This window comes from Exophiala oligosperma (genome assembly GCF_000835515.1).
Source record: "Exophiala oligosperma strain CBS 72588 unplaced genomic scaffold supercont1.4, whole genome shotgun sequence".
NCBI lineage: Eukaryota > Fungi > Ascomycota > Eurotiomycetes > Chaetothyriales > Herpotrichiellaceae > Exophiala > Exophiala oligosperma.
The window spans coordinates 3094419-3108334 of NW_015622821.1; the positions used below are offsets into that span (position 1 = coordinate 3094419).

A 13916-nucleotide genomic window follows, 5' to 3' on the forward strand; every position below is an offset into this window, starting at 1 on the left:
CAACCACAACATCCCCCTGGACCTCGCTTTTCGAATCCAGAATTTCTAGAGCTCGGTATCAAGTAAAAAACACCTGAACAATTCTCCTGGCCTGTTTTTTCGCACGTTCTCGTTCCCACCGTTCCCGCTGATCACGATCTCGTTCCTGTTGCTGCCGTTGGTGCTGTTGTCTCTTCTTTTCCTTTTCCTTTTCCCATTCACATTCACACTCCCACTCGGCAAGTTTCACGTCCCTGTCTCTCCTCGCCCTGGCCACTTCCTCTTCCGCACTCTTGACTTGTTGTTTGAGACGGTCCAATTCGGTCATTTTGACGGCGAATTTCGCTTGGAGGGTCGCCACCACCCGCTTGGCCCTGTCCAGGCGAGCCCGGGCTCGACCCAGGGAAGTTTCCGTTGCTCCCTTGCCGTTGTTGTTGTCGTCGTCGGCGTCGGAAGGGTAGTGCAGTTGAACTCGTACGTGTTTGTTTGCATTTGTGTTGCCCGCCGCACGGTGTCCACGACCACCATCGTCTTCAGCGTAAGTGTAGTTGTGAGAGCTGGGGACGACCCGGAACCATTGTGTCTCGAAAGGCATTTTTGATTTCTGGATCTTTTTTGGTTTGGAAAGGTTGTGCCGGTACGTAACTCGGATTTCAAGAAGGACAGATGACCAAAGAAAACTGGTCCGATTCGAACAGCAAGACAAATGTTGGTTCAGATTCAAGAGCTTGACTTGTCGAGCAGGATAGAGAGACAAATCACAAGAGGGGTACCGATGTGTGACGATGTGATCCGGTAAGATGGAATAAACGACCCGTTCTATCAAGAAAGCTTGAAACTTGAAACTCGAAGGAGATTGAGAGGCAGAGAGATATCAACTGAAGAAAAATTTCCCTTTTTCTGCTTCTTCTTCTTGAGACAAGGACCACAAGACTGAACAGAGGAACCCTCAAAATATTTATACCTCAAAACACAGTACCATGGTCCACAAATGATAGAATGGTAGACAAGGGGATGATTGTAAATGCCACGTTCCGACATGACGACGGTTGATTGCTGTTGTTGCCCACCTAGACAAAGGAAGACAGCGAAGCAGTAAATCAAGAAGTTCAAGGCAAAGCATAGAAGACAACAATGTGAGAAAAGCGTTCATTGTAATGATGATGCATGGTTAGACCAGGGAAAAGCAATGCCGATTTGTATCGATATCTGCCTACAGAGAGGACTGCATGACGGTAAATCTAACGGGATGGGTACAGGGTCAAATCACCCTTCTTTGTCTTGACCGTTTGCTTGAACTCTCGCCACCCGCTTTCCTGCAAGGACACAGACGACAGAGGTAGAACCATACGGCTTGGGCAATCGTGGAACAGATGAATGTATTTGTTGTACACTGTAACATCAAAGAGTTATTTCTCACGGTAATCATAGGTGCTGCTTCGATGTTGCTTCGGCGAACTTCCGAGCTCTTGAGAAAGCAGAGTCATCCCCGTGCTGGACTTAAGCATCATGTACAAAGGCCGGCGGCCGCAGCCTTGCAGATATTTTCTCCTCGGTAAATGGCCGTAAGACAACTAAAAGAATGGCGGATGCCTCTGGCTTACTCCTGTTCAGCCAATAACACCCGTGATGTAAATCCGTAAAGTCCGCATCCAGCTCCTGATCATGCATATTGTGGATCAATCACAGCCTGATGGACAGGAGAAGAATGATATATAGTTGCAAGAATGAGGGTACCAAAGAAGTCTTGCAACAACGGCCAGTCCAACGTTTGAACTTTTTCAATTCTCGACCAGGTTGATACGCGTACTCTATGATGGCATTCGGATTCGAAACAACCGGTGATGAGGTCGTGGCCGCGTTTTCTGACAGAATCAAGAACAAAACATGCAAGTCGATAACTCGAGTAGTTCGGAAGCTTTGCTGACAGATATAGTCGTCATCACGGGTCCAAGCTGGGAGAGTATTGGCTCTGAAACTGCTATTGCCTTGGCCAAAGGAGGTCCAAGCATGATGGCCTTATTGGGTCGAGATATCGAAAAAATCAAACCTGTCATGGATAAAATCCACAACATCAACCCTGAGATAGTCACAAAGTTTGTCCAGATTCACCTGGATTCCTTGAACAGTGTGCGCCATGCAGCTCAGCAGATTCTCAACGACACCAGCATTCCCAAGATCCACGTCTTGATCAACAACGCTGGGATTATGGCTTGTCCATATTCCAAAACTGAGGATGGGATTGAGAGACAGTTCGCCACAAATCACGTTGGGCACTTTCTGCTGACGAATCTGCTCATGCCGAAAATCCTGGCTGCAAGTCCTGACGCCAGAGTGGTCAACGTTGCCAGCTACGGCAATGTTCTCTCCAATGTCTTGGACGACCCAAGCTTCAACGATGGAAAGGATTACGTCCCTTTCCTCTCATATGGTCAGAGCAAGGCTGCAAATGTCTTGATGGCGGTGGCATTGAACAAAATGTTACGAGGCAAAGGCTTGAAGGCATTTGCGCTATGTCCCGGAAGTCAGTAAACGTGCCCTTGAATACGCTGAGACAACACTCACACATTACAGGTGTACCAAGTAATCTCCGTCGTTTTCTGGATCCAATCACGATGAAAGAAGGGATCGAGGTCATATCAAAGAGTCCTGCCGTGATGCCACCACGCAAAACTCCGCAGCAGGGTTGTGCGACCACTCTTCGCGCGGCCATAGATCCGAACCTGACAGGTAAAGATCCACAACCATAATGTGATGGAATTTTTGTTGACAGAAATGCAGTTGACCGGAGTAGTTTCCTCTCCGACACCCAGGTAACGTCCGATCCAAAGGTGGTGGCTTCATATTCCTTGGATCAGTCAAATGCCGATCGGGTTTGGAATCTGAGCGAGACTCTGGTTGGCGAGAAGTTTAGATACTGAGGAGGTGCATTTATCCAAAATGGGAGGTCCTGTATCAATCAAGGGCTGGCAGACTTGAGGTCAGCAACCCAGCCAAGAGTGTCTCTTTTGTTGTCGGTCAGGCGACCATACTCCAACAAAAGTCTGGCGACGTAAATCTGCATATCAACTTTTCTGAGAACCTTTGCTGCCCACTCATTTCCGGCCTTCGCAATGCGTTCTGCTTGGGAATCATGCCCCTCATACTTCCCAGCCGCACCGCACGTGTCCTCATCGCAACCGACAAAGTAGGCCAATATAGCATAATAATCAGTAAAGCGGTTGTTCATGGGCACAAAATGCTTCCAAGCGACAAGCCGAGCATCGTGCCACTCGCGATACAGGGTAGACTTGATGGGAACAGAGTTACTCATGAGAAACGAGCGATACCGTCCGGAGAAGGAGTTACCATCGATATCGGGTAGGAATTTGGAAGCATATTGATCTGGCAGGCTCATGGTGGCACCGACCTCAAATTCGTCCGACAAGTACCAGCATTGGCTCTCCTTGGTAGGTATATCACAGAACAAATCGGTGAAGCAGACGTCGTTGTATTTACTAAGCCATTTGCTCAGATTCTTCTGGATATCACTGGACAGACCAGAGAGTGAAGATTGTTGCTGCAGAGGGGTAAAGATGCGGTCGGTGGTTTCATCGGCAAGGGAATATTTGGTGCCATTTGTCAAGGCAACGAACCTGTGGCGATGGAAATTAGGCCAATTCAGTGCATTGTGCCGTCCACCAGTGGCAGTTCCTCGCCAAATTGCTTTGGCACTCTTGGAATACCAAGGATGAGGGTCTTCGGAATCAAAATTCTCATTTCCATTCCAGGGCATGGGTGCAGGAATTAGGATATCGTTGTTGACGGTAAATTTGGAACCACCGAACATTGGCAGCAATTCTTGACTCGTTGATTTGGTAAGAGGGCTGGTCAGAGCTCCGTGGTATGCACCGATGCTGGGATCCTGGCACAAATCCGAAGCAAGGGTCCAATTGCCAACAAAGCCTCCAACCATGAAACTTTGAGGATTGGGGTGATCATTCTTAGATACCATGGCTCGATGAAGCATGTTGGGCTCTGTTCGCAATGGGCTATTTGAATCACAAGCGGCGCGTGCGAATGACAAGGGTGCGGATTGGAACCATTCAATTTCTGGTTGCGCCTGGCCGGGCTCTGCGGTCTCTGTCCAACCCTGGACGACATCAGAGATTTTTTCATGCTGAGGCAACGCCCGGGATTCTCTTGCTTTCTCTAACCGAGTGCTAATTTCTTCGAAAGGAACCATGATCCTAGGTTCGTCCATGGCGTTGAGCGGGATCACCATATCGGGAAGCAGATGAGCAACTTCGTTGATCATGTTGGCCCATATGACATGCCAGAACCAGTCGGTGTCAGCTTCCGCTTTGTGCTCATGCACACGCACATGCATACCGAGGTTGCGGGCTCTCGCACGTATATCGTGAGGCGACAAGCTCCAAAACGGTTCCAAGTCATGATAAATTTGATCGAAAAATTCTTCAACAATGACGGCATCATTTGCATTTGCATATTCGAACCATTTGTCAAAGCCTGGAGGTGGATGCCTCCCACGGCGCTGGCGATATGCCTTTGCGGCATTGTCAAGCTTTTTCGATTGCTTCGCTACTAGGTCCTCGAAAAACTTGTTCGCATCTGCGATCAACCGAGATATCGTGTCTGCATTAGTTGAAGAGCTGCCAGGTCGAGATGGATACCACGATGGTTTGGTTGTGTTTACAGATTGATGTGGTTCGGGAAAGGTTTGGTCGCTGAGAGGAGCTGTCACATCGTTGGGCCGAAAATACGACAGCGACTCGTATAGCAGGACGAGAATGATAGCTCCGACGATAAAGTATAGGCGGTTGAGTCGGAGCATGTTGAACCCAGGCAGTGAGCGTGAGGTCGCTGCCAGACCACAGCAAGGACTGTCACCGGCATAAAGGTCGTGAAGTCGATGAGCCATGGTGGTCAGCGAGTGACGACAAGTCCATGCGTGGTAATAGTTCTGGCTAACTATCTTAGTATTGGTGTGCTTAGACCATGTTCTAAATATGAGAAAAGCCACCGTCGTAGTTGTTCAGAGTTTGAGAGGGAGCGGGTGGTCCGTGATGGGGGTAGCTGAAACTGACAGCCCCTTGAAGTTTGGATTATTGCTATTCCTGTCCCTGTCCCTGTGGCTGTACGCAGTCTTCGTCTTATCAAAATTATTCGGTGGTGATCAGGAGGTAGAGGTCAGTCTCCTGACAGGGTTGGTTCGATACGAGGATGATAGTTAACCGGGGATGAGATTTCCGCCACGATAAGAAGATGGGCTTCGTAGATGAAATACAGGGATGCAGCCACCAGCGTTTTATGAGTATAGCTTGATGGAGTCGATCGATAAGCGTATTTTAGTGACCGCAGTACTTTTCGCAGGTCGACGAGGTGTACCGCGTAGGGGGTGTAGGGTCTCGATTGATCTGTAGCCAGGGTACGGAGTAGTACAAAGTCGTTGTTCTGTGCGAGATCAGATCCGTGGCTTACTGGGGCTCGTTTTCCGATTGCAAAAAATTCTCCGGAACATCCGAAAGTGTGGGTGGCAGGAACAACTGGAATTGGGTGGTTAGTTAGTTGCCTTAGGCACCTAGGCAAGTACCAGGTACTGAGTCCCGTACCTGAAGTATGTAAATAGCACTCTGTACTGACCTGACACCAATAGTGCTAATGGGCTGGGGAGCTACAAGGGCCTTGTCAAATTAATTGGGAGGCTCATCCCGCCTAAGCAGATTTATGTCATAAGCCTCACGAGGAGCCTAAACCGCTCCCACCACGCCTAGAAGCCTTACTAAAGAGTAACCTCCGTACCGAGTTCCACCAGCAGACGCCTCATCGACCCTCTCATTCTCCATTCTCCATACTGACTACTCTATCGCAGCTCCTCAGGGGGCGACAGACGAATCTCTGAATCTTTTTTTTCATGCTCATTTACGACGTGATCTCCGCAACCACACATCTCTCCTCCTCGTACGCGCGTCTCATTCTCATCTAATATCGGACTGATGATTGCATGTGGCACAGAAGAGACTTGTCCAGAAATGCACTGACACTCCCAGCCCATCCCATCCTCCGTCCACTTCAGCTCGGCATTTCACCAGCGTTAGATCTGCATTGTTGGGCGTTTGAGAAGATTCGAGCAGTGGATACGTTCTCCCTGAGCGACTTCTCAAACAATTCTACACTGGGCAAATGAATCACTACGAGTACTCTGGAGCTTCTCTATCCACATCAAGAAACGTCACGCTTGTCAAATGTCGCTTCTCTCCCTCGGCTCGCGCCTGAATGTGCATTGGCGGATACTGGTCCTGATCTTCGTGGCCGTCATTTCCTCCTACACCATCCTCCATACTTTGGCGCCAACACATCTCAAAGGTGGCTGGAACCGAATCATCCCATCATCCTCAGTCTCAACATCATGCCCGTCCGGCCATGCGAATCAACACCTCACCAAGCCCGATGGAGTCAAAGTCATCGGTATGGTCTTTTACGGCCGTCGCGACCGAAGCCAGATCCTTCACTGCTTCTTGATGCGGAATTTGGTCGACAACGGAGGATGGCTCGATGAAGTCCAATGGATTCGCAACACCGACAACGAAGCCGACCTGCAATATCTCGATGAAATTTTAATCCAGACCCCTCGATACAAACAAGTCCATCAAGAAAGGACCAAAGACCAAGGCTACAGCGATGCATGGTCCAAACTCGACCCGGGCCAAATCTACGTCAAAATTGACGATGACTTGGTCTGGATGGCCGACGACGCCATTCCACGTCTTGTAACCACCAAACTCGAACATCCCGAATACCTCGTCGTCTCGGCCAACATGATCAATTCACCCCTCTTGGGTTGGCTACACTACCGCATGGGCGCCGTACACCCCTACCTTCCAGCCTATAACTCGTTCACTGATTCTCCATCATCGTTCGAAGAGATCTCTGCTGGGACTACGGAGCAAACCCAGGGCGTGACTCGTGTCTCGTGGAAACACATCGACCATCCCGCCTGGACAGGCCCGGATAGTTTTTCCTTCCCACACGAAGAACCACCACCTCTCGAGGGTCATGCGTGGCTCCGATTGCTCGAAACCCAGGAATCCAGAACCCACCAACTCCGTCGCACGCCCGTCATCAACACGACCTACGAAACCTGGGGTCCCGGTCTCAAATCCTGGTCCATCGCCGCCCAACACCATTACTCCTTTCTCGAGAACCTGCACGACGATAACCTCCACCTCTACAAATTCGCCCCTGACGCCAAACCGTGGATCACCGACTACGACCGGCTCAGCATCAACTTCATCGCCATCAACTCCACCGAGATCCTCACCCATCTCCCCATCCCCGACGACGTCGTCGACGAAGAATGGTTGACCGTCACGCTGCCGAGACAGATTGGCAAAAGTGTCGCCGTCGACACCCAAGCCCTCGGTGTCCATTTCAGCTTCTTCTTCCAGGGACAGCTCACTTCGACGGATCTACTGGGTCGGTACCTCGATTATGCCAAGGAAAATGTCTGTCTGAAATCATGAGCTCTGCTCTCCGACGACCGCGGCCGAGGAATGAATAAAGTGCCTTCAAGGAGCCTCGTGCATCCTGAAACGAATCTTTTTGGACGTCCTAGAATAAACATCCTGGGCTTTACGAGCCTCTACGAACATGCTAACGCTACTGTAAGCCTTCTCGCAAAATGGGAGTGTACAGGTCATTTCATGTCAGGTCGTGTCGGGTCAGTCGAGACCGAGCAACACTCTGCGTCCAGTTCGTTTCCCAATATTTCCAGCATTGCGCAGCACGAATAGGCAAACGGGACGGATTCATGTTTGGCATTCAGAAAATATCATGTATATGTGTACCGATAAATTATAATAACCTACCCAAGGAGCCGAGAGCGACGACGGTGCGCAAGTCAACGGACTATGTGATGGTTGCGTGACGCGGAAAAGCATGTATCGTGGCACCAACACTTCTCATAAGTGATGGTAGAAACGGGTCACGATAGGTTCAGAGTACTTATACAACCATAGCATACCCTATATACTCCATACATGAGTATACATATCTAATGACGACTGGAATGCCGAATGCAAGTATATGTAATCTAAAAAAACATAAATCTTTCGAATCTGGGAAATGTCTCTGCGTTGAACAAGCATACATATCTCTGTGAACCCATACTATAACTCCGATTGGAAATGTGTACATAGAAAAACCCCATGGATATCTCATCATAAATCATCGTTCGTTTACAAAAAAAGACCCATCCACCATTCCGCAACGAAATCTCGGGGTCTAGAGCTTCAATTTCTTCCACATACTCTTCGCCGCGGCCCAACCATCTCCTGACTTCGACGAGACACTCACACTGGACTGTGCATTCGAGCTGGTCCTGGTGTTCCTCCGGTCTGGATTCGTAAAACCAGTCTGCGCCGTGTTGGCCCGCGGTGACGGATCGAGAGGACGTGTTCCGAGCTCTTTGTCGATGGTAGATTGCCTTTTCGTGTTTCTCCTCGGTGTCGCCGTGCTGGGAGAGTGTTCCGATTCCGCGCCATTCAAAGAGACCTCGAAACCCCAGTCGTGGTCGAGATCGATCCGTGGGGCAGACGTTTGGCTGAAAGTGGTACTGGTGGTGGACCTTCGAGGGCCCAGAGAGGCTCCAGGATCCGAGGTGAATGCCCTCACCGGTCTGTCCTGGCGGTGGGCGATCTCCCTGAGTGCATTGTGTTGGTCGGTCACCTGCTTGGCTCGTATGTAGAACCTAATCCGAAGCTCGTGGTGGAACCTGTCCTTCTCGGCCAGGGTTTTGAACCTGAGGAGGATGTGTTGTGTTTCCTTGACCTCGAGCTTCCGGAACTGTTCGCCTCGGGGCAGTCGGAACGGCAACAGGTTAAAGGTGGTGGGATCGGGAAGTCCTCTTTCGTTACACTCGGTGAATAGGATCCGGATGGGAATCGGCTTGTTGCCCCGTCGGCGGAGGCAAATGTAAGAACAGTTGTCGTAGTTGGAGTGACACTTGCACATGCTCGTGTCGATGTTGATGGACGTCTCCAGGTCTACGAACATGATGGCAAATCTCTGGCCATGCTTTTCGTCCGTGAACTGGGTCGTCATCAACAACGCCGGGTGCCTGATGCTTTCTGCCTCCAACCCGTCACCGACTTGGCTGATGCTGGCAGAAGCCCCAATCGACTCGATATAGCTGCTCTGCCGCGAACGGGCACTCTGATTACTGAACGACTCTGTCGGTGATCCGACCGACGACGCATCAGGGGCTTGCGGAGTTGGGATGGGATCCTGCCAGAGTTGTACCCGCGCTTTACAATCGAGAGCAGCAGCAGCCTTGTTGAATTCGCAGGTGATGTTTGACTGGTCATGTGAGACATCGTACCCCGTCAATGCCGTCTGGGTCGCGAGGGCGTCCTCCAGACACTTGAACTTGAAGAGATACTCTAATTTTCGATAGTAGACCGCCAGCTCGAAGCATGGGTCTTTCAAGGTCGGCATGGCATAACGTGGGATCAATTGGTCTTGTTCGGTGTAGATCATGAGAGGGTAAACAACCTCGCGCCCTTCGGCCGTGATCTTCTCATGTACAAGGCGGAAGTCGGTTGTTGACCGCCGAAAAAGCATCAGCGACTCCGACGGCTGGTCGTTCCTGGAGGCGAGCTGCAAGCGAAGAAGCTCCTGTTCGTTCGCCTGGGCCGCGGTAAGATCAAGCTCAGGCGCGACTTCCTCCTCTTCCGGCGGAGTCCAAATTAAGAACATCGACTCGGGAAGGGCCATCAGTATCTCATCGCTGTATGACATGATGTCTTGATCCCGGAGACGGATCTCAATTGCCTGCTCGACCTGGTGCACGGCACGTTTGTAGTAATAGGCTGCGCAAGCACGAGTATAACCCTTGCTCTTCTTGAGGCGAGCAAGCAACCACCGTGTCTTCAGCAGCGACAAGTACATCTCCGGGGTTTGTTCTCTGCCTTCGAAACTCTGCTCGAAGTGTAGGAGTAGGGCGTCAAACCCTTCGCTTAATGGAAATTCACCGCTGGTCGCCAGGGCAGGAGGAGCGAACACTCTCATTGATTCTTCGAATCTGGCTTCGATCGCTGGGCTCGCATGACATGTATCCTCGGGCCCAAGTGAGGCCGCTGGTTCAAGACCGGCAAGGACACCAACCAAGCTTGCATGGAACTTTCTCATTTCTTGCTGCATGTCTTTCTGCAGATTCACTGTCCTCAGAGAGATGTCGAACAGGTCGTCGATCCTAGCATCGAAGTTGGTCAAGAGGTCGATGCTGAGTCGGTCAATCACGAGCTTGATCTTCGTCGAGTGCATGTGGATGCGACTGCGCAACGAATCGATCTTTTGATCTTGCTGGGTCGCATGCCACAGCATGTTGTCACCAAAGTTGCTCCTTTTCCCGAGCAGCCCTCGATGCTTTAGGAGGAAGACTTGACATTCTTTCAGAGTCTCCTCAAAATCTCCGGTCATGCGTTGACGCTCCCTCTCGAACTCTTGCTCGCCAGGGTGATGGGCACCCTTTTGAGCGGCGAGGGCGCCATTCTGGTAACGCCTAGCCGCCTCTGCCAACGAGGTGTCGAGCTGTTTGAGAAGCTTTTCAAAATCCTTGATTTCTTTACGGAAGTTCTGGAATCGGTAGTCTGTAACAGTCAGAACGAGCTCTACCTGGGACCAGTCTTCACACTTACCGGCTCTATTGTCTTCTACGAAGTTGATTTCATAGATCTTCTTTGCTAAGGCGACACCAGCAATTATGTCGTTCGCGCCAAAGTCAAGCGCCATCACAGCCGATTACTAAGCGAAAAGACAGGGCCCAGGCTGATCTCGGAATTGGCCCGAGGCTGAGCACCTCAAGGTCGATGCAGAGAAGACGTGAGTTGAATTGGTCGTGATCGCAGCGTTCGAGGGTTCAAGTTATTGTTACAAAGAGTCGAAAAACAATCAACCTGCACAATGGTAATACAAATAGGAAAGCAGAACAGCTGCCATGTCGACCATTTCGTGACCCATCCCTCCCTTCCGATCTTGCAAGTCTCGCTGGTCGTCTAACTTATCATCGGACGAAAAGCCAAGGATGGCTTTGGCCTCCTGGAGGGCACCAGTTGTCCCGACGCGTCTTGGAAATGCAGTCCAACATCAACTTCAGTCGGGATGCGAACCATCATCCATCCGTTGTTCCGCTGCTCTGCCTCCACAAAGTTCGGTTGCCTTTTCTTTAGCCTCGCTACACGATGCCAGATTAGCGGTACGCAGATTATAGTACATTTCTCGGCAAGCGAAGTGGTAGCTGTATGCGGGTCGACATCGCCTCACTCGCCTGCTAGCCTCTAGGCATGGCGCTCTCTGCCATGTCACTTTCCTGATCGCGGCCAGTCACGACGAGGCTGGGCAAGACGATATCTGCCTTGTGGTAGCCATGTGACGACGGTATGGCGAACAGTATGGCTCTGGCTAGGTAGCAAAGCAGCCATTTCAAACAGTTAAAAGCCCAGGTTCACTTGACTCTCCCCCTTGGACTCACGCGCATCAAACATACCCTGAACAGAGACATACACAATGGTATTGACTGCTAACGAGGCAGCGCTCCTGGGAATCGCGGGAGTAGAAGACTTCGACTTTCGGCACCAGAGGCTCGAAGTGTCGCCCCCAAGCAAGATCGGGAAATGGACGATTGTTGCTCTGATCTTGAACAGAACGATTGGCTCGGGGATCTTCCTAACGCCGCATAGAGTCCTTGCAGGGACCGGGTGCGTTGGTGGCGCCCTATTTCTATGGCTGCTAGGAGCACTGATCTCTATCTGTGGGCTCTACGTGTGGTTGGAATGCGGTCTATCAATACCGCAAGGAACACCCCAAGGAGAAACAGAGCCTCGTGGGATGACTAGGTCAGGGGGTGAGAAGAACTATGTGAGCCCGAACTCCTGAAGCAGCATGTTCCGATTCTAACTCAATATTCCAGCTCGAGTTCATGTTTCCAAATGCCAGAGCACGATTGCCACACATAAGAACCACATGCATTTTCAGTATCATGTTCATTCTCATGTATAACCTGAGCGGGTTCGTTGCAACAGGCACGCAACGCTTTTTCTATTCAAGCTAACGTACTCAGAAACGCCATTTCCTTTGGGATACAGGTATTGATCGCTTCTGGGGTGTATGAGCCGAGTAGCGGCGAGGCTCCAGACAGAGGTCAAGTTGTTGGTATTGCAATTGGTACCCTATCGTTCGTTATTATTGTCCACATGTTCTCGCGACGAGGTGGTATATTGATCAACAATATCTTCGCAATCATCAAGGTTATGCTACTTGTCAGCATTATCGCCTTAGGAATTGCCAAAGCCGGTGGTGCTTTTCCGGCCACGGGGAAAGCGCCATTGGACAATTTCACAGCCAATGTCTTTGTCACGAACAGGAAAGATCCCGCAAGCTGGTCAAATTCCCTCATACTTTGCATGTACTCTTTCTCCGGATTCGACCAACCCTTCTACGTCAGTATCTCAGACTTCCCTAGACGGTCCGCCGCTTGCTGACACCATTGCAGATCATGGCTGAGACAAAAAGCCCCCGAAGATACTTTCCGAAGTATACCGTCCTGGCTCTGTGCATTACAGCTGTTCTCTTCATGCTTGTGAACGTCGCATATGTGGGTCGAGTGTCCTTGAGAGTCGTCTTCGGCTAACTGACCTGATAGCTCTTTGCTGTACCGAAGAGTGCAGTCATACCTTCCACGGCCAGGGAGCTCCCCACTAGCATTGACATGGCCACGTTGTTCTTCGAGCACTTGTTTCAGGATCAGAATCAGGCGAGACGAGCGATGGCTGGTCTGATCGCTACGTCTATCTTTGGCAATTTGGTCGTCATGACATTTACAGCTGCCAGAGTCAAACAAGAAATCGCCAAAGAAGGAATTCTGCCCAAATCTCTCATCTTTGCTTCCTCATACTCCACTCCATGGGGCATGTGGAAAAAATACCTTCACGGCGATGATGTTCGCGTTGAGGACCTGGAACAGGCACCAACTGCAGCATTCGTACTCCACTGGTTCACCTCGGTGCTACTCATTCTGGTCACAATCCCGGTCGGTGATCCTCGGAAGGCATATTCGGCACTGGTTTCGCTGTATTCGTATACCATGGTCACGCTGATTGGCCTTTGGGTGTCCTACGGTCTTCTTCTCATCAAGATCAAAAAGGAGCCATGGCGCTGGCAAGATCGTCGACGATATCGTCCTTGGCTGAGTCCTGCACACGCCATCATATATGCCGTGGCCAGCCTCTTCATGATGGTCACAGCCTTTGTCCCTCCTCCCAAGGGCTCTCCATTCCACGACAGTGTTACAGGGTTCCAATGGTACATCGTTCCCGCAATAGGAATCACAGCCCCATTTTGGGGTATCCTGTGGTACTGGGGTCTTCGACTCTATGAGAGATGCAAAAAGTGTCAACTCGTAGTTGAACGTAAACCTACCTGGATGAGAGACCCAGACTGTCCATCGGAATATGTGCAAAAGGCAGAGTTCGTCGATCACAATTGGGAGATCAGACCAAAAGCCGGCAAAGATTTCAGTTTTGGGAGAGAAAAGAACCGCGCGGTGACAAGAGAACGCGAGACATCTCCTTTTGGGAGCGATGTTGAAACCGACGAAGGAGGGTTATTCGGAAGGAGGCAAAGACGTGACAGGCGAACAATGAGCGAGGGCAGGAGAGTGTCTTTTGGCTTTGAAGAATAGGCGCGAGCTCCGAGAGTATGTGTGGTAGCAGATATTTTAGTGAATGTCAAAGTGCGTTGAGTATTGTATCTTGTGTTCTCAATCCTCTGTTCTGTGTCTTCTGTTTTTGTCTAACATATAACAACTCTGCAAGGCTGTGGAACTGCAGCCGATATCGCAGATAACGACGGGTAAGCGAGCCAATCGATTGGCTGTCGCA

At 50.5% G+C, this 13916-nt stretch overlaps 5 protein-coding genes across 5 annotated transcripts; 3 read left to right on the forward strand and 2 right to left on the reverse strand.

Moving 5' to 3' along the window:
- Positions 1-1158: 1158 nt before the first annotated feature.
- Positions 1159-4900, reverse strand: PV06_05195 (uncharacterized protein; the record flags this gene model as incomplete). Its single annotated transcript, XM_016406175.1, has 2 exons — positions 1159-2490; positions 2545-4900. The coding sequence occupies one exon, from the start codon at positions 4898-4900 to the stop codon at positions 2939-2941; it is 1962 nt and encodes a 653-aa protein (XP_016264381.1). The 3' UTR covers positions 1159-2490; positions 2545-2938.
- On the forward strand, positions 1867-2900 carry PV06_05196 (uncharacterized protein; the record flags this gene model as incomplete). The annotated part of the gene is made up of 3 exons (XM_016406176.1): positions 1867-2503; positions 2554-2709; positions 2761-2900. The coding sequence occupies 3 exons, from the start codon at positions 1867-1869 to the stop codon at positions 2898-2900; spliced, it is 933 nt and encodes a 310-aa protein (XP_016264382.1).
- Positions 4901-5906: 1006 nt separating the features above from the next.
- On the forward strand, positions 5907-7935 carry PV06_05197 (uncharacterized protein). The gene has a single exon (XM_016406177.1). It carries the CDS (start codon positions 6225-6227, stop codon positions 7500-7502), a length of 1278 nt encoding a protein of 425 aa, XP_016264383.1. The 5' UTR covers positions 5907-6224; the 3' UTR covers positions 7503-7935.
- Positions 7936-8136: 201 nt separating this feature from the next.
- Positions 8137-10770, reverse strand: PV06_05198 (uncharacterized protein; the record flags this gene model as incomplete). Its single annotated transcript, XM_016406178.1, has 1 exon — positions 8137-10770. The coding sequence occupies one exon, from the start codon at positions 10768-10770 to the stop codon at positions 8263-8265; it is 2508 nt and encodes an 835-aa protein (XP_016264384.1). The 3' UTR covers positions 8137-8262.
- Positions 10771-11544: 774 nt separating this feature from the next.
- On the forward strand, positions 11545-13717 carry PV06_05199 (uncharacterized protein; the record flags this gene model as incomplete). The annotated part of the gene is made up of 5 exons (XM_016406179.1): positions 11545-11895; positions 11948-12045; positions 12098-12476; positions 12530-12631; positions 12680-13717. The coding sequence occupies 5 exons, from the start codon at positions 11545-11547 to the stop codon at positions 13715-13717; spliced, it is 1968 nt and encodes a 655-aa protein (XP_016264385.1).
- Between the last annotated feature and the right edge of the window lie 199 nt (positions 13718-13916).

Coding starts and splice junctions, on each gene's coding strand:
- PV06_05197 (XM_016406177.1), top strand. CDS start 6,225: ATGTCGCTTCTCTCCCTCGGCTCGCGCCTGAATGTGCATTGGCGGATA.